This window comes from Ursus arctos, unplaced genomic scaffold (genome assembly GCF_023065955.2).
Source record: "Ursus arctos isolate Adak ecotype North America unplaced genomic scaffold, UrsArc2.0 scaffold_9, whole genome shotgun sequence".
NCBI lineage: Eukaryota > Metazoa > Chordata > Mammalia > Carnivora > Ursidae > Ursus > Ursus arctos.
In genome coordinates, this window is record NW_026623111.1 from 47,235,131 (window position 1) to 47,261,171 (window position 26,041).

Genomic DNA, 26,041 nt, shown 5'->3' on the forward strand with positions numbered 1-26,041 from the left:
AGACTTTATATCTTATGTGCTCATTATTTTTCCTTTTCTTACTTCTTGCCTTAAGTTCACCCAAACGATTATTCAGGAACTTAGATGCTCTGATGGCCTTTGATGTTTGGAGACTAACATAAACATGGGGAACTATTTTGATAATTTCAGTAGATTGTGAAATATTAATTTTCATATTTCATGCTTGCCCACTAGGAAAGCAGAATCAAAGTGTTTACATGGTGAAAAATCTGAGTATGAGGTGATTATGTAGACAATTTGGATATGAAAATGATTCATATTACCTATGATGAGTATTAAATATTATTTATGATGAAAACAATTCAAACTTGTAAACTATTAGTGAATCTCTTTTTTAAAAAATATAAAGTCTTTTTTTTTTTTTAAAGATTTTATTTATTTATTTGACAGAGATAGAGACAGCCAGTGAGAGAGGGAACACAAGCAGGGGGAGTGGGAGAGGAAGAAGCAGGCTCATAGTGGAGGAGCCTGATGTGGGGCTCGATCCTATAACGCCGGGATCACGCCCTGAGCCGAAGGCAGACCCTTAACCGCTGTGCCACCCAGGCGCCCCTAAAAATATAAAGTCTTAATCAGATATTTAATTCTTAAAGGAAATAAGATGAAGTGTCTCTCTTTCTGAAGAAGGTTAGAAAGAAAGAACAAGATATGCTGGCCTTATCATTACCTTCTGCCCAAAACCAGAGTTACCTTTGAGACGTCTTAGAGTCCATACAACAGAGTTTGAAAATGTGATCTCAAATGGAGACAGGAGAGGAGTATGATGAGAGGGAGGTGTGTGTGTCTCCTTCTAAATTATCTTTCCCCTTATTAATCTGGAGAGGAAAAGAGACATTTAGCATGTGAAGGCTCTCCTCAAATATACTTGAAGATAAGTACCTTCTGGAACAGCTTCATGTATTTTGCACAACCCATTTGTATAGAATTTAGACAAGTGTTTGGAGAATGCCAAGATATAGATATTACCTTTCTTCACATGAGGAAGAACTTACTGCTTCAGATAGAATTAGGTGCCCCAAGGACAGACTGGGCTTCTGATCACTGCCTCTGCACATGAAACTTTAGTTTCAGAGGTTTTTAGCAGGCATGCTCTAGGGGTTATTAGCTAGCCTGTGAGTTGCATGATTCTTTCCAGACCTCAGATTCTGTGCTTCTAATGGAATACCAGACTTAAAACTGTGATGTTTATCTCGAAGACATATTTTTATAATAGCTTCAGGAAGACAAATTAGATTTATATTTATAACTCAAATAAATATTTCTCCCAAAGTCATACAGTTTAAGTGTAACATATACAATATTTTAAAAACAAAAGTCCAGATTTGGGGTCTCTTCTGATAGCCCTTGTCCATGTGGGAGGGGTAGTAGCCACTCTGCTGCTGCTGCTGCTGCTACAGGATTGGACCCTGGATTCCTTTTAGAGATGGTGAAGTTAAAGGAGACTCCGATCTATAGACGAATAAGATACTCCAATTTCATAGAACAAGTCAGAGTCTAATTTCCTTCAACTTAACAAAGTCTACTAAACTTTCTGATATTTTGTATTCCTCAGTCTTGCTCCATGAAATCATTTTATTCTGTAATCCAAACCTATTCCTTTTAGGTCCCTAGATTTTGCTTTCTAGTGAGTTTGTTCTTATTTCTTGTGTAAGCATAGATTCTTTCCTTTAATACAGAAAGTAGTATACTTTACATCTGATGATGATTCCACCTTGTATGCATTTTAAATCACTTGTCATTTTTTATGTACTCTAGAAATTGACATTTCCCGAAATAATCTCTACTTTAGTAGAGGTCACTATTCCCAAGTCTTTTCCCCTATCCTGCCCTTTTCTTCCTTCCCAGGAATTGCATTCTGTATGAGCTCATCATTTGGCTATGGCTTACCTCTTTGATCTCATTCCAGACCATTCTTCTCCCAGCCCACTACATATACATTCATTGGCCATTGTGCTATTTCTTGAGTAGACCAAGGTAGTTCCAACCTGAGGAACTGCAGCAGCCTGGAATGCTCTTTACTTCTGATTTTCTTTCTTTCTTTCTTTCTTTCTTTCTTTCTTTCTTTCTTTCTTTCTTTCTTTCTTTCTCTCTCTCTCTCTCTCTCCCTCCCTCCCTCCCTCCCTCCCTCCCTCTTTCTTTCTTTCTTTCTTTCTTTCTTTCTTTCTTTCTTTCTTTCTTTCTTTCTCTCTCTCTCTCTCTCTCTCTCTCTCTCTCTTTCTTTCTTTCTTTCTTTCTTTCTTTCTTTCTAGCAACTGCCAATCTCATTGAGATCTCAGTTTAAATTTTTACTCCCACAGATAAGTCTTCCATAAAACCTAAACAGTATCCTTTAGATAGTACCCTATTTAAACTTTCTGTAGATTACTTATATTTATAGAACATTTTAAAAAATTGCTTGTCCGTTAGTGTATTCTGTCTTCTACACCAGAATGGATGATTCATTCAAGTAGGCATGTGGTCTGTTTTGCTCACCAAAATCTCCAGCACCAAGAAAAATACCGAGCACATAATGTGAACTCAATGAATATTTGTTGAATGAACAAATACGTGCATGCTCCATCACTCCAGTGTCCTTAGATGGTAACTTGGCTGAGGGTGAAATCTTTCAACTCTATTGTAACGGAAGCTTAATAGGAAAATACAGCTTTATCATCTTTTGCTAATTTCCTGCCATAATGTAGTTATGAAGTTAGGGGAAACATACCTGTATATATTCATGTAAAAAATAATTAAAAATTAGTCACATTTTGGGCAATGAGGAGAGGGATATTTTAGAAGTCAGAAGTTCAGATAAAACATCATTGGAGTTAAACATTAAAGGAGATAATTATTTAGAGATTTTGATTTTCACAACTTTTTTAGTCTTAAAACTTGTTTCCTTCTTTGACACCTTTTTCATTTACATGATCTTCAAAATTGCATTGATACTTTTTGCCCAGATATTTTAATATTCGCCCATTATAATGAGTATAAATAAAAATGATGTATCAGAGCAATGCTAAACTTAGTTATGTTGCAGACTGGCAGTTATATTCTAAACTTTTTTCTTTATTGAAGCTGTATTGTTTGACAAATTTCTTAATATTTTTGTTTTCTGTAAGTGTTAGTTTCTTGTGGTTTGGGAGAGAACATGTATTTCATTCTTAATTTGCAAATTTTATATGTCAAGAAATTATAGCACCACTGTATAAACTTACAGTGTTAAAAAGATGATCATAAAATTCTCTTGCCTTAATGAATTTCCTAGTTTTTCTCCTGACTTCTAAGTGGGAGTCAGATAGCATTTTAATGTTTTTAGATATGCATGTTATGGTATGTTAAAAATAATTGTGTAAAGCAAATCTTTTTCCTTGTAAAGTCTTTTCCTTTCTGCGTGTAGGAACATTTTCATTATTCCCGTTTATCACACTAGTTGTAATTAGTCGTAGAAAAATGTGTATCTTGGGTATCGATTCACCAGAAAAACAAACAAACCTGTACTTAAATAGCTCTGTTTTTCATAGCATATAATGTATGACTGTTTTGTGATTATTTAAAAAATCATATGTGTGCAGTTTTATTTTTTCATTATTGTCTTGGTCTTCCATATTTATTCATTTATGTAATATGTACCATTTGTCAGTAAAATCACTGTGTATTTAAATGACAAAAATGTATGAGTATCCTTTTCACCTTAATGTTCATCACAGATCTTAATACAGTACCTTTCAAAAAATGTTAAGTGACCGGAAACATATAAATATAAAACAATCCATGTAAGTGTAACAACATAACAAACAAAACAAAACTAATAAAATAAATAAATATGCAAACAAACAAACAAACACCTCTCTGAAACATTCGGCACCCTTTACCTTATCAAGCTTTTTGTGTGTACTTAGTTCAGTAACATTTTTATTTATACTTACAGATATTGATGGCTATAATTTTACAGCAGAATGCTTGTGAATCTGTAAAATATAACATTTATATTTTTTTCAAGTAGTTTTCTCTTTTTTCAATCATTACGTCTAATTTTCCAATTATTGCTAGGGATTAGGTCGAGGTGTTTGACCTACTTAAGATACTGTTTAGCTTTAGCTAAGATAGAAATACACAGTCCATACCACACTAGGGACCGGGGAATGTATTCTCCTCCGCTCCAGGGTTATCTGAATGGGGCCTGGGGTGGCTGGAGTCCAGGGACTATGGCCTGCAGCAGAGAGCAGCCTTGGGAATAGCCTCTAGCTGGGCTCCTCTGCAGCCAGCCTGAGCTGAGCGGAGTCTGATGGTGCGCCCTGCGGTCCCCGCAGGTGGCAAGCACAGTGAGCGACATCCAGCCCTTGCTGCTCCCCTGCGACATGCTGAGCGCAGCCCAGGAGGCGCTCTACCACCCAGACATCTCCTTCAGCAACCAGCAGCAGAGCGTGCCACTACTCATCGTGGACAAGGGCCCCGTGGAGCTACCAGAGGAGGTCGTGGTCCAGGTGCCCAAGGAGCCCAGAGTGCAGCCCAAGGTGCGGCCAGTGGTGGGGTGAGGGGGTTGGGGGTTGCTGGGCAGGGACTCCTGGACGGCTTAGCCCCAGGCAGTGCCCCAAATGTGTCTTCTCATTTATTTACTGTCAGCATCCACTCATTGTGGCTGATGTTTGCGTTTAGTGGTCTCCTAGCCAGTCGTTTCAACACTGCATGCTTGTTCTACGCTAGAGCCTCCTCATTATGTCAGAAGGCTTGACTTTAAATTTCTGAATGGGTTTGAAATACCTCTGCATTATCACAGGAAACTTAAAGTTACTTTTAGTGACCATTTCAACTATTGTAAAATGTGGTGGTTGTAAAAGACAAGTTTTAACATTTCTGATCATCTGCGTGTTAGGATTTTGAGGAGAGTATGATGAAAACATCTTGGTTGGGAATTGTATATATTCATTTAAAGCATAAAATCCGATAGAAAAGTGGCAGTTATAGAAGCAACCTAATTTTCTTATGGAAATGTTGAAAGTACTTTATAATACTGTCTTTGCAGCTGGCAAATGCAGCGAATGACATCCATCTCTTGAAGCAGTAGTGAGAAATATAATATTTGCACAAAATTCAATACTATTCTTTACCCCATTACTTTATCTAATTCTTAGGCAATGTAATTTTTCTCACTAAACTCCATACAGGTACTCCTATCCCTCTTATTTCCTCCAGGGAATACGATGTAATAAATATGATATGTAATACATATCTTCATATATGCAATATATATTTTATATATGTAATATATATTCATATATGTTCATGTTTATTCATTGATAATTTTTTAACAAATGATAAATTTATATGAATGCAATATGCGTATATTTTAATTATATTATATATTAATAGTTTCCTTTGTATGCTATATGAAAAGGGCTGGGAAGCATTTGGTTGGGGAACCATAATTATCAAGTCTTTTCCTAAAACTCTGTCACCTTTCCTACCCCATAATTTCTTCAAGGGGATATTTATACAAGAAATACTGGCAAAGGAATATAAATACCACTGAGCTTATCTTCTTAACCCCATAACTGTATTCTCTAGTAAAATAAGTTGGAATATTTGGTTTTCAGTTCAGGGACCAAGAGAAATGTATCATAAATCCATCTGAGATGGATTTTTCAATTCTGACACGTGAGAGTTAAACCTACCTCTTCAGTTACTGCAGCCACATAGAAAGAGTGAGGGTGACTTGGCACTCATGGTGGCTCTGTCCACTCAGTCACCTCGTTCAATCAACGGCCTAGAATCTTTCCATTCAGATTAGCGTTTCTCCCTTGTGTTGATGATTAGTCATGGGGGAGCGCATATGCTTCCACAGAAGCGTGTAAGATTGACTCTAGTGTGTTCAGTAAATTCAAGGAAAGTGTAGAGTAAACATTCTTTAGGAACTTTTTTTTTTCTGCTTTCTGTTTTGTATTACTATTTCAAACCTGAAATTGTCTTAATTGGATACAGTCATATTTTTCACAGAATGTGCTTCAACAGTCACAAAGTTTTCCTCATGATGTTGGCTTTTGACTTATGTTGTAAAATAATAACATAAAATTAATATTATTTAATTTACTCCAGTGCATGAACATTCATCATAGTCTCTCTTTCTCCTGAAGAAGAAATCCAAAAATGAAGTTTAATTTTCGAGTAAATGTTATAAATGTTCAAACCAGCAACTAACATTAACATATACACGCATATACATTACCTGCTGGCAATTCAGTTTTGAGGGAAAAAATTCAGAATATCAGTCGGTTAGAAAAGTTTTTCCTATAGAACTTTTACTAAGAAGTTGACTGAATTTAAATGTTCCCCAACATTTATAGCTTAATAAGATTTTTCTGTGTTACTTCCTTTTACTTTTTGCCATGTATGTGGCAGGTTTCAGTGTAGTAATGGGTTTTAAATCATGCTTTTCTCTCAACTTACGAATAGGAAAATTTCATTATATTTTTGCTTTAGACAGAAAAGAAAGCATAGGTATAAGGCAACCTTATTTGATCTCGTAAGTGGGGACTGAGGTAAACGTCATGTGATTTTAAAAGGAGCCTACAGAATCATGTTAATCTGTTACAATGAGACAGTATGTTTTGAAAGTTGCTTTTGTGCAAAAGTAATTTTATCAGTAAGGTAAAGAGTACCTGAAGGTCATCTTCTAGTGCTCCCTAAAGAAAAAATCAGTAAATATTATAGGAGCATCATCTTTCCTGATATAGAAGATAATACGTATAGCTAGAATGCTTGGACACATATCCAAAATGAAAGTGAAAGAATACCACATTACTTTGAGCTCTTCAAGTTGAAAAGACAGGAAAGAATGCAAACAAGAAAACTTCTGGTGAACTCTGGCTCCCTCCCCTTCTCCCTACCTCTACCTTTCTCAATGAAAACAAGTTTGTTACAGAAGCAAGATACTCTAAGATACAGAAAACTCAGAAATCAATATAAATAATAAATACTGATATTAATGTAATTTTTTATTGAAAAATCAAATTGATACTCCTTTTTAAAATGTTAACCTCTGTATTTGTCCTATAGATAGCAAAACAAGCAAGTAGAAACCCAACAAAAGCAACCCTAAAAACATTTTTAAAAAATCCTTTTATTGGTTTGAAATTAAACTTTGTCCTTTTTAAAATTTTATGTTCATTTGACTCAGGAAAGCTAATAACGGTTCTTAAGAGTTAATGAGTGTTTGGATTCATAGGAATTAGGACTTCACAGTAGAGCAGCAAAGCATAAAGAGTTTAAAAACATTGTTCTCAGAAGACATGTTTCTCTTTAGCATATTAAGGCAGAAGGAAGTCTGAGGGCAGATTGCCCAGTTAATGACTAGATATCAAGACTTTTCCTTGAAGCCAAAGGAATGTAAATGTGTTTTTTTATCAGGATTTTCCTTGCTTTAATTGTGATTTTCCTGCAGATGCATAAGAAGTTCGAGATGATCTATGAATAACCCTCCTGCAAGCCATACATGTAGTGTGCAGGGTTCACAGGAGTGTTCTCTCAGAATACAGCAAAAGCATTTCAGTCTTGACAAGTCATAAAAACTCTACCCTGTGCTCATTTTAAAGCCTACCTTTGCAAGAGCCTAAATGTTTTTACAAGGGACTTGTGTATTCTATCAGTCCTTTTGGAGAATCACATCCAACTCTACCATCACTTTTTTTTCCCCCTCATTTTCCCCACTCTTGGGTTTTTATGTTTATAAATGGGAATGCTTTTATGATAATTATAAGCAAGTAGAAAACTCCATTTGATTGTTTTGTTACTTTAAACAAATTCAGCCTTTAAAGTTAATCTGAATTATAAAATACTGGATGTTCCATTATTCATTATTGCCCTAATTTATTTTTTCAATGACATTGAATTGAGTATAAATGCCTGCTGGGTACTGGCTTAAGTGCTAGGAAGACACAAACAGGAAACTCGAACTTTGATCTCTCAGTGAGTATTGGGACACAAGAAGAAAGTACAGTGTGGCAAATGCTTGCTAGGGGATACCTCTCCCCTGTAACCAAAAAGGCCAAGAATCTTGTTTGTAAAATGGTAATAAACACAAGATTTGGTCTGCCGATGTTTGAGAGGGAGTTCTAAATGTAGGAGCAGAAATTATATGGAGAAGTGGTTAAAGATCTGATCAGGATGGCATGATACAGTGGTATGCAGAGTTGAGAATTTTGCTGATGGCAGTGAGGGAACAATTAAATAAATCTTACAGGCGTGAAGCAAAGACTGACCTGCTGTCTGCATTTGAACAATGAACTAGAGACTTCAAGACTGGAGATGGGAAGGTTTTTCTATTGACTCAAGTAAGAAATGATGGTAGCCCTGACTCAAGGAGTGAGTGGCATTAGTGATAATAAGGATCAATTGACAGGAGTTAGAGATTCACGGAATATGTGACTAGGCCAGAAGAAAACTCAGAGGACAATCAGGTTTCTGGCTTAAAAGATAGCATGATGAATGATTGGACCACTTGCTGAGATAAGAAGGACAAGATGAAACAGAGAATGTCAGTAAGGAATGATGGTGTTATTATCCAAACATGTACAAGTAACTTCTTCAACACATTCCTTTGAATAGAAACCTAACTTTTTGGCCCCCAGTTTAAGAACTCATAGCTTAAATACAGTACACAAATCTGGGGGAAAAAAGATAATTAAAAATGCTATTTGTTGATCATGAGTTATTCTCATCAAAAAGAAAAAAAATGTTATTACCATTCTTTGTGAGGCGTTCTGTTTTGGTTTAGGTACGATAAGATACTCTGTAACAAAAGAGCATCTGCTAGGATTTTTATTCAATCCTTCCTTCTACTTCCCAGTAATACCTAGCAGGGCTAGAGTGGAAGCAAGATGAGATCTGATTCTGAGCTTTCCTGTGTTGCCATGAAACAGATGACAGAATACTTATACATGTGTATTTGCAATACGTACTTCTCAGTACTATGGCCGGGAAACAGGTTGAACAGTTAGGACAGTTGATCCTCTGGCTAGATATATTTGACATTCATTCAGTTCTTAGTACAGTGTTCCATGTCAAAATTTGGAAGAATACAGGAGACTAATCTGCTCATATTTGTACTCATTAACAGCATGACATGACACACAGTTTAATAAAATAATAACAAAATATAATCTTCATGTGTCTTTTGAGAGTACCTCAAAAATGAATCTTGATTTATACTCTTGCCTAATTAAAACTGATTATTAGAATAGCATATCCTTTAATGACATTGTAAAGTGATGCTATTTCTTAAAGAGATGCCTGATATTCTCAGTGGTTAAGAACCTAGAAAATCAAAGCTGCACTAAGAAAAATAAGCATCTTTAAAGTCATAAATCTAAGATCACAGTTGAAGAGCTCACCTAATGGTACATGTAACGGTATTATAACAAACTGATAGTGGCAGGGAAAGGGTGGCAAAAACTCATTTGTTAGGTTACTTGTTTAACAAAATGATTTGGGAATGGAGTCAATTCTTTTATATACCATGAACTCACCAACATGATAGGGCAAATCAGTGGCCACTAGAATAAATGAGGAACAGGGAGTGGTAAATGTGAGATGCTTTAAAACCTGTGGTCCAGAACACATACACCTAGTAAATACGATTAGTAGGCAACACATTTTCTCTTATCTCAGACTACATTTCCACATATGTCTTATTCTTCAGCCTCGTGGAGGTTCTGTCAGCTTACCGGACAAACCATGCCCCTTTCTCTGTCTTTGCAAATGATATTATCTTTGCTGGTTGGAATGTCCTATGCCACCGGAGTCCTCTTCAGCTTAGCTAAAAATTCGATGTAGGGCTGAATTGTATTGATTTTCCTTCGTATTCACCCATCCCAAGCCCTATTCTTGACAGAACAATTCCTGTCCTTCTCTTGATTCTCAACTAGAATGTCCTGAAAGTTAAACATGGGCATGCGGTAAACAGTTTCTCTTTTACGTTTGCCTTTGCTATAACTGATGATCATTGGAAAATCTGAGACCATGTTACTCTTACCATGTTTTTGTTAATGTTACTTATATTGACTTTGATAAGTTATCCTTCTGGCTTGTTCTCATATTCTTACTCCCCTACTCCCAAATTTTTGGAAAAGCTTATTCTAATTTTGTTTTTGCATTGCAGTCTGACATAAGTAGGTAAAATCTAGGAATTCATAGGGAGATATGGGGATGAAGGAACTTGTCACAGAAGAATAGAGATTAATATTGCTATAGCAATGGAAAACCCTCTGTTCTACAAGCTCAACCTTCTGGATGTAATTGTTACTGCAAGAGAACAGTATAGTGTGGCCTTCAAAGTGCTGTGGTAGCTTCTTGTTTTGTATTACTGTAGTATTATTGCAGATAAAAGACCCTGTTCACTTTTATTTGTATTTCAGTGAGGTTTGCTACTAGAGACAAAATGTCAGGTCTAATTATTATGCAAAACACGTATTTCACATTATTTGCTCATCACTCTTTAGAATTCTTATATACTTGTAAGTCCATATTATACTTTTATGTGAGAAGAAGGGTAATAGGCCTCTATGGAAATAGGTAAGGCACAGAAGTTAAAAAAAAAAATAAATGAAATAAACCTCACTGCCCTAAACATGATTTCAAAGCCTTTCTTTAGGAGCGTGTTTCTTTCCCAAATGGTATAAATACCAGAATGATGAATCCAATTGAAAATAAATGTGTTAGTGAGTTTAGCCTTCAAGAATTTACAGGAAAATATGATAAATTCTTTTGTTTCTTTTGGCATAAACTGTAAATTATTTTCCCTTTCCATCTGAGAAGTATGTGAGTAGCTTCTCAAAATGCTTATGGAAATTATATTTTCACCATTAGATTTTTTTTTATTACAAAGAATATGAAAAATGGGAAATAGAAGCTAAACTTTGATATTTAGGCAAAAAAAAAAGTTTTGTTCCTTTGATTTAATTAGAAATGTATCACCAGTGGTTTCATTAAGTCATTAATTGAGTATCTGCCACGTGCTAATAATTGTATATATGTCCCAAAGGAGCAAATTTGACACTACCAATGACAGATACTTCTAAGAATAAATTAGTCAATTACAAGTAAATCCCTTCCTTTCTCTTCCTTTTCCTTTCAACTCAAACAGTGTATGTAGTTAAAGAGATCTGCAGTGTATCCCACATACAGAGGAAACTTCCATTGTATTTATGAAGCCTTAACCCTAAATGAAGATGAAAGGGAAGGACAGGACAGGTGCTGTGCATAAAACTTCATACTTTCATAGATCGGCTTATGTCTGTGTTTTTAGATTCTGCATTCTTCATATAGTCTCAAGTCCAGAAATACAGAAACTTGGCCAGACACTCTATTCTTTCTCTCTTTTATATGTATGGTTAATTAAGTTGATGACTTTTCCCTCACTACTTTTGCTTCCTGAGAAACAATTTCCTTTTCTTGGTTATTACACATATTTTTAATTTTTCACCATTTTGCTTTTAATGATACAGAGAATAGTAGTATGGAATTACTGTTACTAACTGTGCTTTAGGGTCAGAAAGATTTGGGTTCATTCCCAGCTTTACTTTTTATAAACAGTCTTAACCAAGTTCAAGGACTTATGTTTAAAAAAAACTTTATCGCTTCTGTATAGTGTGATAACAAAAGTTACATATATTGTTGTAATGATTAAGTATCATATATAAATACATTAAATATGATTAAGCATATAGTCCTTGAGACCAATAAGCGATACCTACCACTAATAACCCCCCCTTTTTAATTGGCTCTTTATTTTGTAATGATTATACCAGAGATATGTAATGGAAGATCCATGAAGAATTTTCAGTGAATTTATTTAGTACTTGTTAATATTTCTGTTTAGGTTGAGGAAGAGACAAAGTAATGTTCTAAAATACTGGCCTTATATTTTGGGCACATTATGGGTTGACAGCTTGAGTATATAAATATAAATATTTAGAAGAGAAAACAACTCAAGTTAATTTAATTCACACACTTTGTGCCTGTAATTTACATAGAACCCTGTGTAAGGCAGTTCCTTTCCTCCAGGATTTGTAGTCTGTTGCCGGAGACAGGGAGAATAAGCATACCAGTATGCATTTGACTATGATTTGGTGAAATGTGGTGTCACGCAGGTGCTGTAGTACTTTTAAGAAGGAGGAGATGGCATCCCTGGTGTGGCATGGGTATAGAAGAAAAGGGAGGATGGGTAAAGCATTCTTAGATAATGTGGTGTTTTAACTAACTCCTGAAAATCCTTCTGATCCTTTGAAAGCATAGGTGGGAGGTGCTGGAGGATGGGAGGGTGAATTATGTGAACAAAATTTTATTTTCATCCAATAGTGAAGAGTGTAGTTTAACCAGCAATACAATCATGAGGAAAGAAGTAGTGGGGCAGGAAGTTTGAAGGGTAGGTTGTAACCATTTTGTAGGGGGTCTTAAATGTCCGGGTGAGACTTTGTACATAATTTCGTCGGCAGTTGGGATTCTTTAGAAGCTCTTGATCAGAGTTGCAGTGTAGAAACTGTCAGGATTATATGGGAAACTTTAGGGTAGAAAGGGACTTGAAAGTGGAAGATCAGTTAGGTTGTTGCCGTAGGGCAGAAGGTAATGAGTGTCTGAGCTGGAGAGATAGCAATGGGGGTGGAAAGAAGAGGAACAGTGTGAGAGGTGCACAGAGACTGAATCCACAGTGCTTGGTTACTGGTTAATTGGATGTAGGAAGTGAGGATGAGGGAATCAGAGATGCCTTGGTGACTGGGTTGGTACCATTCACAGAATTAGGATGTTAAGAGGAAGCTTTGGTTTTCAGGGAAAAAATGGTGAGCTTGGTCTTCGAAATACTGGATTAGAGGTGTAAAGGTCAGGCAAACTCTGGAATATGAATCTAAATATCAAGGGAAAAGTTATTGCTAGTAATAAAGTTAGGAGTTTTCAACATAAAGGTGATAATTAAGGCCATGGGGGTTTATGAGATTACCCAAAGCAGAGAAGATAATAGGCAACGAGAGATCCTGGGGATACACCTACATTTAGGGAAGGGAAAATTATAAGCTATTGAAGGTGGTCAAATCATAGGTTGACACAATTGGTAAATTAAAGGAAAGTTCCCAACTTTTTTCATGCTTTGCCCCTCTGGCAGCCTCTGCTAATGGGAATCCATGGAAAGTTCATATATACATAATGATGACAGTGCATGAGCTAAATGGATGAGAAAATGAAAGTGTTTTTGAGTCTCAATGATAAATTATTGATGTCGTGATCTTTCTTAAATGTCCTATGTATAAATATAGCAAATAATAGGGGATTTGGTTTATGAGCATATACAGTGGAATTAAGGAAGTATGACTAAGTTTAGTGATTTTCTCCTATTTGGGGATTGCATTTCCCTGTTCCTTTTTGATCATTAGTTAATTATAATACATCAGGCTAAAGTAATGCTGGAGTGAACACATATTAAAAGTATGTAGTACAAATTTAAAAATTTTATTTTTGGATGTTGTAATACTGCTGGAGATTAAGATAAAAACACTGAAATATTTTTGGATCAGACTTGTAAATTAATAATTAAACTAAATATTATATATTGTAATGAGTTTTAATTGAATTAATTTAAATATATTTATAAGTAGTCTATAGCCAAAAAAAGAAGATGAAGACTTGTTTAAATACTTAAATCATTTTAGAATTTAGGAATTATACTATGGCAAAAATATTTGTCATTAATGACATGTTTATCAAAGCTAGGCTTAAAATATGAAAAAAATTAACATTATTTCCAATGCATTTTCTTAGATGCAAAAATATTTATATCCACCTTCATTTCTATGTTAAAAAGTAAATATATTAAAACTTTTACTTTTTTAAAATCTTAGGAATTCAAAAAGATTGACTTTTCAATTTTCTTTGAAACTGTTGATCTTGTGAATGTAATTCAACCCCACAGTTTCACGTCTGGAAAAAATAAATGTACCATTTTGTTCATATGATAATTATAAATTTGGTTTTGCCCATATTAAATAATGTAATTACTTATAGCAGGTGAAAAATAATTTGATTATTTTTAATGGGAAGAGAGTCTAACAGAATTATTTGAATAGCATATAAAGATATATATTTTGCTGGTTTATTTCTTACCTGTATTTTATTTCTCCTGTTTACAAATCTACTTACCATCTTAAAATAAACGTCTACTACAACATAGTATTGTGGAAGAGCTACTTGTGTGATATCTATTTTTGCATCTCTCCCATTTTTAGTTGACATATATGAATATACAAGTGCATATCAATAGGCTTGCAGATAATAATTAACGTGTGAAATTTAAACAAAGTAGAAATGGTTAGGTAATGCATGGATAGAACTCTACTTTAGATTATATATATACTCTGTTAAAATCTTTATTTGTGTTGTGTTGTAGTTCAGAGAATGTAAAATGTTTATGAGATGTTACCATAAATCTAAAGAAAATTATTATTACTCGGAAGTGTCAAGGCTTGTTTTGGCTTTTGTTTTTCATGCCATATAAGGTGTTTGCTTGTTTTCCTCATACAAGACTGTGATATAGACTTTGAATTATGCAGCCACGTGACAAGAAACACCATAGGTATTTTGGTAAGAGCTTTAGTAATCTTATTTTCTGGGCCCTTCCTAATTCAACAGCTTCATCTTACAGTTACTCCTTATACCCATGCCACGTCTATCTCTGTTGCTTTTGGTTTTTTCACTGCCATGCTTTTCTCTCCCTTTTTTGCCTTTCTAACTCCCAGTCATATTTTAGTTCTTGGCATTTGGGGTAAGAGGCAGTGTAATTTAGTGATAAAGAGGATAGCTTCTTGGGCCAGAATGTCTGGTGTTCAATCTGGACTCCATTACTTGCTAGATGCCTGACCTCTCCAAGCTGCTCTCATCTTTCAAATAGGAAAAATAACTAATAATTCATAGAGTTGTTGTATTAAATGAGTTAATCTGTATCAGTTACTTAAAAAATGTTATAGCATCAGTAAGTAATGTGTCAGTGAGGCTACTTTTCTCTTCTCTTTTTTGATCTGTTCTATATTGTCTGGTGTCACTTCCTCTGGGAGCCTTCCTTGGTCCCTGGAGGCTAAGGTATGACAACACTATCATACCTTGTCTGTTGACTCATCTGTTTTCTTCCTTGGGCTCTGTTTATTAACAAACACTGTGTCTCTCATCTTTATATTCTAAGCACCCAAAATTGAGCATGCTCTCTGAAATGTACTCATGTTTGTTGAATGAGTAATAAATTAAAGAGATTTTGGAGATATGTTCTGTTTTGTGGAAATTTATATCAAAGAATAATAACCTCTGTGTAAACTACCAGGGAAGTTATAACTAAGGTCATGAAACTGAAAGGCTCACAGACCAAGATGACAAGATTCTGGAATCATGTGATTTATTTATTCTGTAGTGGGAAGCCAAGGAGGAGCTGTAGGGTAGATGTACACAATTAGCATAGGGTTCCATGGGATGAATTGAAGGATCATGTATTAATTCTGTTTTATACAGTGTTGCAGTATCCTAATTTACTTTCTGCTTCATCAGCGAATTCTCCTGATTGTGTGGTTACAAAGATAAGCAAGGAAGCTCAGTAGTTGGAGGTGCCTGAAGGTAGTACTGGCTTACTTTGTTGGAGAGATGCAGGTACTTGTATACCTGATCACAGGTGTAACTCACTGTTAAATATATTGTGCTGCTATGGCTTATATCTATTCCCAAGCAGAGACTCCATGAGGTCAGAGACAGGCCATAATGGTTGTCCTCAGGGCAGAAGATTTAGGGATAAATAAGTATTAATCTAGAGGTGATGTGATCTGGGATTTATGAAGGCCTAGAGTCTTCACTTCCTATTCTAAGTAACACTCTTATTTGTTCCATTCTTGGTATTGATGTTTAATAGACCTGTGTTCCATTAATTCTATGTCTGTGAGTTACTAACTTACTATCTATTCTTAATACATTTTATGATTCTGCCTATGCCTCCCAAATTACCTGCCTATACATTATGTATATGTAACACATAAGTTTTATCTATCCCGTTTGTGTCTTGTCTCTATAGCAGATTGACTATTCTCAATTAAAACGGCAAATACACGTTGCATGTGTTACAGTTAGGCGGACCATATGTCCTGGTTTTCCCAGAGAGACCTGTTATTCTGCAGAGATCCTTAATAGTGTCCTCTTTCATTCTCAAAAGTGTCCTGATTTGGGTGATAATGTATATAGTCACCTTAGTATTAATCTACCATCTGCTACTTGCAGAACTATGTAAATTAAAGTAATTTATATAATATCCCATCCATAAAATTAGTGGGTTGGCTACTATTTGTAAAGCCCTTGCCAAATCTAAAATTCTTTGACATTATGGGGAAAAAAAATGAAGCTTTTTACTTCTTGAGTCTATTCATAGGACTACAACCCTGAAGACAAGTGCATTTTTCCATTTAAAAATGGATCTAAATGCAAGTTGAATATAAATGCATGCATTAACTACTTTGAAATGTGCAAAATTACACTTTTAATTTATACTTGGGGCAAAATATTTGAGACATTGTGACCATAGACTTTAAAGTTGAAAAACTAAAAGCACTCTCATTATTTCTTTAAAAATGGAGTATATTAAATAAAAGGCTTTGAAATCATTATATGTGGTTTAAAAATATTTTATGGCTGTGAGTTCAACCTATGCTTAAATTCCTTATCTGTACATTGAATTAAATAGTTGGCAAGGAATACTGGTTTCTGAGGAAGGTAATGATTTTAGTTTTCAATATGATAAATTTCTAGGGGTTCATGAGCCCGTTCTCTAGGAATTTTGAGAATAATGTGAATTAAAGTAGATTAGATCTTTAGCAACAGATTGGGATATCACCTACAGAGAGAAAAATCACATGAATGTATGAATTGTCCCAGAAGGGTTAGTGTAAATGTGGAAGGGAAGTGAAGAGAATTTGGATAGCATTTCTGACTGTTTTTGCTGATTAGCTGTTCTCTGAGTCTTTCAAGATTAACTGTGAAAATCTTATTCTAGTAACTGGGTTTGCCCTACCCTCAAAAAAGAAATAATCTCAGATTATATGGATTTGTGATTTGTTTCATTTTAATGAAGCAATGCTTATTTCAGTTTTTGTCATGGCTAGAAAATTCCGTGGCTTGGCATTGAGTTTGATGAACACAGACTGTGGAGAAAGAGATTTTTGCCTTTGGGAATTTTGCATGTAGGATGTTATTCTAGTTTGAAGGGAATGGGGATCTCCCCATTCATTATTCAAGTCCCCCTGAACCCCTGCTTAGGTGTTCTGACACTACTGACAAGAATGGTACCACCAGCCCTTTGTGGTAATGCAAAAATATCAGGAGATTTGATAGATAAGATTAAATGACTTGGGTTTGGAGGAAACTTCTTCATTTTTGTAGGTGTATGGAGAAGCAAGAATGTTAGAAATGTATTGATCTGTGCATTCTTGGCAGTTTCTAGGAATTAGTATCTAAGTGTAGATAGCAACGCTTGACACTAAAATGTATTAGGAAACTTATCACACTCTCATATTATAGTTATGTATATATACACCTTTTCCTCCTTGATTATAAAAGTCTTTTTTTTTTTTAATTTTTATTTATTTATTTGACAGAGATAGAGACAGCCAATGAGAGAGGGAACACAAGCAGGGGGAGTGGGAGAGGAAGAAGCAGGCTCATAGCGGAGGAGCCTGATGTGGGGCTCGATCCCATAACGCCAGGATCACGCCCTGAGCCGAAGGCAGACGCTTAACCGCTGTGCCACCCAGGCGCCCCCTGATTATAAAAGTCTTGAGATATGGTACTGTGTTTTATTTACCATGTATTTGCTAGGGTTCTTAATATTATCTGTGGCTCATGATATTTACTTGATAAATATTCCTTTAATGATACATTAATGAAAATTCGAATAGTAAAATACTTGTGATCTGTAGACTACCAACTATGAACGCAAGGGGTAGCTGACAAAATATTGTGATGCTTGCAGGACGTATCACTGATGACCCTATAAAGCAAAAAAAAAGAAAAAAGAATAGAGAATGAGGATATGTGTTTGCACACATGTTCTTTCACAAATCTGAATCTCAGTAAAATCTTATTAGTTGATTTGCTCCCATCTCTACCCTTCAGGAGCCAAGCTTTTCTCCTAGTCTCACTTAGGTCTTGCTAACAGGCTGCAGATCCCAATTTCGGTTGTTTGCTTCTGGGCTTGGAGGAAGCTGCTCAGTAATTCCCTTAGGGTTGCTGGGGGTTGGGGGGGGGGTGAGGAGGAAAGGTGAGTGTGTTGCATCATTCTGTGACAGCCTCAGGAGTTCATTCAAGAACCTTAGTGGCTTGCTGTGGTGAGAACAGTGAACAGCCCTCCAGTTGGAAAGACATTATAATTAAAGCATTTCATTTCCTTCATTCAGCAAGCATTTACTGTGAACCTACTGTGTATAACTAAATGACTCTGTTTAGAAGAATAGGAGAAATATGAAGATTTAACCCCTACTTGGGAAGAAATTATAAACCAGTAGACCAAATGAAGCAAGAAGGAGAGCAAACCTGATTTAAATCATCCTTGGGGGATATGGGATGCTTTCTGGAATAGAATTCTCATATGTGATATATTTTCCAATTTTTTTAATGGTATACCTTATATTTCCTCATGTCTGCATTACTTTGTTCTTAGTGATTTTTAAGAAAAGCAGACAGTTCTTTTTATCCTCCAGTATAATTTTTGCTAGTCTATGGAAATATTATTTCCACCTCCCGTACCCCAACTTAAAGAAACATAACATAGCGTCCATGTTTCAAAGGACGGTGTTGTGTTTTCTGCCATATGCATATAAAGTAAGGAAAGGATCATTGTGGCTCTCTGAGTAAATTACTTATTTGATTTCATTCAGTCTGTTTTATAATACTGAGTAGCTAACAAGCTAAAACAAAATATTTGGCAGAGTTGATGATCTCTTCCCTTAGGAGAGATCTTAGAATCAGAAGGCGTGCCTCAATTTATATGAAGGTCACCAGTTTACACTGAGCGTGTGAGGAAGGCAGGCAGTCAGATCTGCACAGCTGCATCTAGACAGGAAAAGTCTTGCATTTATAGCTAGAGCAGCTCTTTGCTTTATCTTCCAAGTTAGAATAAGAGCTTATATGACTTGGAGTGGGAAAAAAAAAAAAAGTTTATCAGCAAGATCATTAATAACTTGGGACTCAGCTTTTCAAGTTACAATTAGATGCTCAACAGCTGTGACCTTCAAGAGCCTCTCATTACTGTTGGTCCTGATTGTTCACTCCCACTCTAGAGCTCTTCTCAGAAATAGTTTCTCTGACATCATTGACCCCAGGGGTCAGAGTGAGAAATGAGCTCAAGCATTCATTTGTAAGTCTTGTTTCTGCGGGATACTGTATGTGTGTGGATGTGTGTGTGTAAGGAATTCAGCTGGTGGGTGATGCTTCACTGTAATCCAGCTGTTTGGTCACATCCCAATTAGGATGATGTCTGTTCGATGAAGGGGCGCTCCTGGGAGTAGCAAGAAGATTTAGTGGCCTCCAAAACAGAGTAAAACTGATGGTAACACAGGCTCTGTTTTATTTAGATGTTTTAAAAAAAGGTCTCAATGCACATGCTTGCCAAACTCTGTCATGCACTGTGTAGCATCTCAACGGATCAGCAGGGATTTTAAACGTGCTCTGTGCTCGCCATACACTGCAACCCAAAGAGAAAGTGGGGATTAGAGAAACTGTAGTGAAGTATGAAATGAAAGCTCATCTGGAAAAGGAGGACTGGATTATGTTCAGCTCCTTTGCCTCAGTTCCTTTGGATATTAAGAACATGGGGCTCTTAGGAGAAAAGAGATTTGCTTTCTGTAGGTGTAGTGCATAATCTCTGTATTCTGAAAGGAGTCTTAATTAGGGAGAAGCCATCTGTCGTAAAACAAAGAATAAGCAAACCTCCAGGAAGGTTGATAGAATTTGTTATTGATAAGGACTTTTCTAGCCAATTAAGACCCAGAGTTAAATTTAGTAGTCTTTGGGGAGTCTTGTCAGTAAAATGCATATATGATGACGCTTTTGAACATGCAGCCATAGTAGTTCCAACCTAAGATCTCAAACATCAGCAGTTACGGTGACGTGGCAAATGGGATCTCTAGATAAGACAAGGTCCTGGTTCTGACTCGTTTTGTTCCAAACCACGTGATACAAGACAGCACCAGTGTCCTGTGTGTTTCTGAGTTTTCATCTGTGAAATGGTGGGATGAGGTTAGGCTTGGATGGTATGTCAAATTCTTGGGAAACTACAATTACTGGGATTATAATCTCTCTAAGAGCTCTTGTATCCTTTATCTTCATTTTATCTGTCTTCACTTGTTTCTTTTACTAGCTTCAGTGACTAAAAGAACCACTGAATAATATCTAAATAGATTTTGGAGGGCTCTCCCTTTGTCTCCAGCATTAGCATCTCTGCCACAACGCTATTTTTTCTTTGTTCCCCATGTATAAAGTCACATGGTTAGGTTATCTACTTTCTATATTTTGGAACGTCCATATTAATGAATTTTCTAATATCATGATTTCTAAAGCACTGCTCTTCATTCAAATGTCTGATAAGGTTACTGAAATAATAATTTATTAATGATGAATTTGAAACTATTGTTGATACTTTTAGCAAAGAAGAAAACAAAGATACAGATGAAGAGCAATAACAGCGATAGTAGTAGCTTACTTATTAAAAATATACTACATACCGGGCATTTTTTTTTTAAAGCATGTATGTATATTAACTTATTTAATCTTTATAACCAACCTATAATGTAGGCACCATTACAATGAAATTGAGGCAGAAAAAATTAAATGACTGTCCAAAGTCATGGCAGAATTGGGATTTGAACTCAGGCAATGTGCCACAAAGTCTGAAATCTTTATTTCTATACCACATTTTAAAACACCAATACTGAGTGAAATAAAACAGACTTCCTTCAAGGAATCTAAGATTTCTGTATGTTTTAGACATTAGAATTATTAAACACTTTCCTAAAACTGGATTAAATATAGCAGATTCTCGAGGGAAAAGATTGGAGAATACAGCACAGTTGTCGAGTTGAATTCATTGTGCCTGAAGATTAATTAGAACTTAACAGGTTGATATTTTAAAGGAGAGAGAAATGAAATGAAAAAGAGATGAAAATCTGTGCATACTGGAAATCTACCATTGCTTACTCCAACCAATTAGTGACAGTAAGGGGCATCCTTGGATGTAGAAAAGAAGATACAATATACAACATTAATTTCACAAGACTTTTATCAAAGGTTAAATTTGTAAGAAATATTTCCAAAAAGAAAACAAACAAAAATTGCCACACACTTTAGTCATAATGTAATTAGGATCAGATGGACTGAGCTGGGGAGATAATGACCCAGAGGCTTGATAAGCAGAAACTAGAAGGACTTTATTATTGGAGGCAGAGTAAGAGGGGCATTCTGAAGTTCATAGGAACTGCTGGCATCCTGGCGAACCATAGGAAACCAAAGGTCCAGGGCAAGATGGGCAGAAGGAGTTCATGGCCTCAGAAGCACAAAAAGGACTGCAGTAGCTTGATTGCTCAGTCTTGACTGTCTTTGTTTCACCCCTGGCAAGAGTTCATCCTGAGAGAACCTGGCCAGCAGGTGAGAATAACTGAAAACAGCTGGCTGTTAGTGAGGGCAGGGGTAGAGCAGATGCTATTTTCTGGTAGATGCTATTTTTTTTTTTCCCCTGACAGCTGGGCAAGTCACATGTAGTTTACTCTCTTAGCCAGACTTTGTAATGGTTCCTTCTATAATCCCATGCCCACCAGGCTGCCATTTTTATATCCTTTAAGGCTGATGTGTCTCAGGACACATAGATATAGAGAAAGGACTGGAAATGAAGTATTGATAGTCTTCAATTCTTAAAGTTGATTTGCTCCCATCTCATAGCTAAACTCCAAAGTCATCATGATAGGAAAACTGTCATTGGAAGGCCAGAAGGTATGAAATGTGAGTGCTGTTCAGCTGCATGATATCTGGAGAGCAGTTCTGTACGTTTCTGGAGAGAGCTCTCTGCTAAAAGAACTAGGTGATTTTCCAAAGTTCCCTTGCGGCTACAAGTATGGCCTTCCTTTCTCTCTTATTAAAGCAGACAATCTGTAAAGAAAGAACCAACCGGGCACATGGATATGTTGAGCCTCATGTATATACAACAGTACTTCAGTAGCATAGCTCGTTAGGTTTCTGAAACCATGTTAAATGTTTTAGTCTGTCCATACCTGTGACCGTATTTGTTGAGATGGTCGTATGGGGTTGTAGCAGATTCATCCAAACTTTGACAAACTCTGATAACTAGAAGCAGTCCAAGAGAATTCACCTTTTTTTCTGATAATTTTTGATATGAGTAGATTATATAGATTTTTATATAAATAAAGATGACTACATGAAAATAATGTCATTTGAATCTGAATATTCTCATAAATGTTTAAGCTAGAAGGAACATTTGAGATATCTACTATCCCCTTACCTACAAATGAGGAAATCATAGCCCAGAAGTTTCATTTAAGTTTTCTGTGGTTAATGGACTGACCCAGTTATGAATCCTAGTTGCATTTCCAATCAAGTTTTACAGTTTGGTTATTGTGAACACACACACATTTTGAAGTACAATATTTACAGTTTCTTTTTAGTTCAAACAAAAACAATTTTGAAGAATCTTAGTATGTCTAAAAATTTACATTATTTCTGGAAAGTGAAAAAAATCATGTTCATCATGGAATATTGGAAAAACAGGAAAAAATTTAAACAAATATATCAAACTACTAAAGACAACCGCTATAAGATCTCTACGTATTTTCTATCCTTTTATCTATGCATCTATTTCTTTTAATGCAATTGTGATTATACTATAATGTTTATCTTTCTTTTTTTTTCAACTAAAATTTCAAAAACATACTCTTTGAAAGTGCTTACAATAGTTGCATTTCATGATACTCCATTAAGGGATAGAATAATTTACTTTCATGTGCTTCTTATTTTGTGGCATTTCATTTTTACTAGAAGGATATTTTTTATAATAAAAACCACATATTATAGAAGTGACATTGTGTTTTCTCATCATTTCCTCATCTCACGTTCTCTCCTCAATCCACTTTAATCCTGCATTCTTTGCTACCACTACACTAAGACTGCTTTCATTAAGTTCACCAAATGTTTTCATTTTGCCAGATCCAATAATGGTTTCCTCTATCCTTATTTTAATTGGCTTCTCAGCATCACATGACACAGCTGACAAATCCCCATCCTTTCCTCCCCTTTTCCCTATTTCTTCTATTTTAACACCTCAAGCACACAGAATTCAGTTTATTTCATCCTTCATTGGGCGTCATAATTACTATCATCACTCTTCCTAACTTGTTTAATTTTTATTTTTACTTATTTTTATCTTTCCCTGTGGCATGCAGAATAATGGCCACCCAAAGATGTCTGTATTCTAACCCTTGGAACCTATGAATGTTTTCCCTTACATGGCAAAAAGGACTTTGCAGGTATTGATTAAGTTAAGACCCTAGAGGTAGAAAGAATATTCTGGATTATACAGGTGGGTTTAATGGAACCTCAAGGATCCTTAAAATCGTAAGTAGGAGGCAGAGGAGTCAAAAGGAAATGAAAGAAAGGCCAAAGAGATGCAATATTTATGTTTTTCTAGATATGTCTCCTCCAGCAAGGAAAACAAAAGCAAACATGAACTATTAGGACTATCCCACCCCCACAAAAAAAAATCTTTTGCACAGTGAAGGAGACCATTAAAAAAATAAAAAGGCAACCTACTGAATCGAAGACGATATTTACAATTATATATTCCAAAAAGAAGTTAATGTTCAAAATACATAAAGAACTTACACAACTCAACTGCAAAGAAACTCAATAATAATCTGATTAAAACGTGCATTTATTCTAAAGAACACAGGTAGATGTCCAATGGACACATGAAACAATACTCAGCATCACTCATCATCAGGGAAACGCAAATCAAAACCACAACGAGATGTCACCTTACACGTGTCAGAAAAGCTAGAATAAAAAAGATAAGGAATAACAAGTGTTGGCAAGGATGCAGAGAAATGGGAACCCTCGTACAATGTTGGTAGGACTGTAAATCGGTGCAGCCACTGTGGAAGACAGTATGAAGTTCTTCAAAAAATTAAAAATCTTAAGGGCGCCTGGGTGGCACAGCGGTTGAGCGTCTGCCTTCAGCTCAGGGCGTGATCCCGGCGTTATGGGATTGAGCCCCACATCAGGCTCTTCTGCTATGAGCCTGCCTCTTCCTCTCCCACTCCCCCTGCTTGTGTTCCCTCTCTCGCTGGCTGTCTCTATCCCTGTTGAATAAATGGATAAAAGCTTTAAAAAAAAATTAAAAATCTTAGATTCTTTGAAGAAAGTCTGTTGTATTTCACTCACTATCATATGATCTAATGATTTCACTACTGGATATTTACCCCCCAAAAACAAAAAATACTAATTTGAAAAGATAGATTCATCCCTGTTTATTGCATCATGATTTGTAATAGCCAAAATATGGAAGCAACCCAAGTGTCCCTCAGTTGACATACGGATAAAGGAGTGACATCCGTACCCATTTGCGCGTGCACACGCACATACGCACATACGCACATAGATCTTGCCATCTGCAACATCATGGATAGATCTATTGGGTATAATGCTAAGTGAAATAAGTCAGAGAAAGACAAATACCATATGATTTCACTTATCTGTAGAATCTAAAAAAGTATAACAAACAGATGCAAATAAACAGACTTACACATGCAGAGAACAAACGTAGTTGCTAGAGTGGAGGTGGGTAGGAGGGATGGGTAAAATAGATGAAGAGAATTAAGGGTGCAAACATACAGTTATAAAATAGCTAAGTGACAGAGATGAAAAGTACAGCATAGGAAATATAGTTAATAAGATTGTAATTACATTGTGTGGTGACACATAGTGACTAAGTGACATCACTTACCCTGATGAGCACTGAGTAGTGCACAGAAGGGTTGAATCATGTTGTACACCTGAAACTAATCTAACAGTGTACTTTAATTATATTTCAACAACAAAAAGCGGAAGTAGGAGGCAAAAGGAATCAGAGGAATAGGGAAGGAAGCAGGAAAAGGGGCAACCTCTGCTGGCTGTGAAGATGAAGGAAGGGGGCCTCTGGAAGCTAGAATTCTCCCCTAGAGACTCCAAAAAGGAGCCCAGTGAGAATCACACCAGACTTCTCACCTACAGAACCATAAGATAATACAATTTGTGTTGTTGTAAGCCACTTAATAAATGGTAATTTGTTACTACAGCAATAGAAAAATAATACATACTCTTCATCATCCTTTCTCAAGATCTTTTTCCTTCCCCACTCTAAGTGTATTTAATGTGTATTCTTCCAAACTTTCAAAGTTTACTTAAACATACATGTTTCCTTACCAAAAAAAAGAAAAGAAAAGAAAATATTTTCTAGGTAGTATTGTGCTATTCATCTTATCTGTTTATTCTTCCACTCAGTGCTATTCTTGAACTCTATCAATATTGCTGGTGGTAGTGTTGGAAGAATCTTCCCTTTTTCCCTTCTAGGTTCTTTGGCTGGTCTAATAATTAAATTAGTAGTAAGATTAACAGGAGAAAAAAAAAACAAATTTGATTTTATATATATGGGAGGCCCATAAAAATATGAGACCCAAAGAGATTCAGGTAGTTGAGGGTTATATGCCGTCCTGAGGTTAGGGGATGGCATATTGGCCCAGGGCTTCAAAAAGGGAGGAGAGAAATTCACAAGAAGATAAGGAGAGCAGATGTTTGGTAATCAGATGTTTGCCAGGACATGCAGAGAAGTCTTTCAGATAAGAAAAAGTTATCTCTGGTAATATCTCTCCTTCTGGGCCAGATCCCCTGTCTAGATTATTTTAGGCAGTTAAGGGAGAGGTAAAAGTTTACACACATA

General features: G+C 35.8%; 1 protein-coding gene across 8 annotated transcripts in view; it reads left to right on the plus strand.

Annotated features, from left to right (window-relative positions):
* ADGRL3 (adhesion G protein-coupled receptor L3) overlaps window positions 1-26,041 on the plus strand; it is a 788,566-nt gene that overhangs the window by 300,069 nt on the left and 462,456 nt on the right. For 6 of the 8 annotated variants that reach the window (XM_026508964.4, XM_026508973.4, XM_026508974.4 and 3 more), the window contains exon 4: window positions 4,314-4,517. The exons of the other annotated variants lie outside the window; for them this stretch is intronic. In XM_026508964.4, the coding sequence (XP_026364749.3) occupies window positions 4,314-4,517 (204 nt within the window). The remainder of the gene's footprint in view (window positions 1-4,313; window positions 4,518-26,041) is intronic. 8 annotated transcript variants of the gene reach the window in all.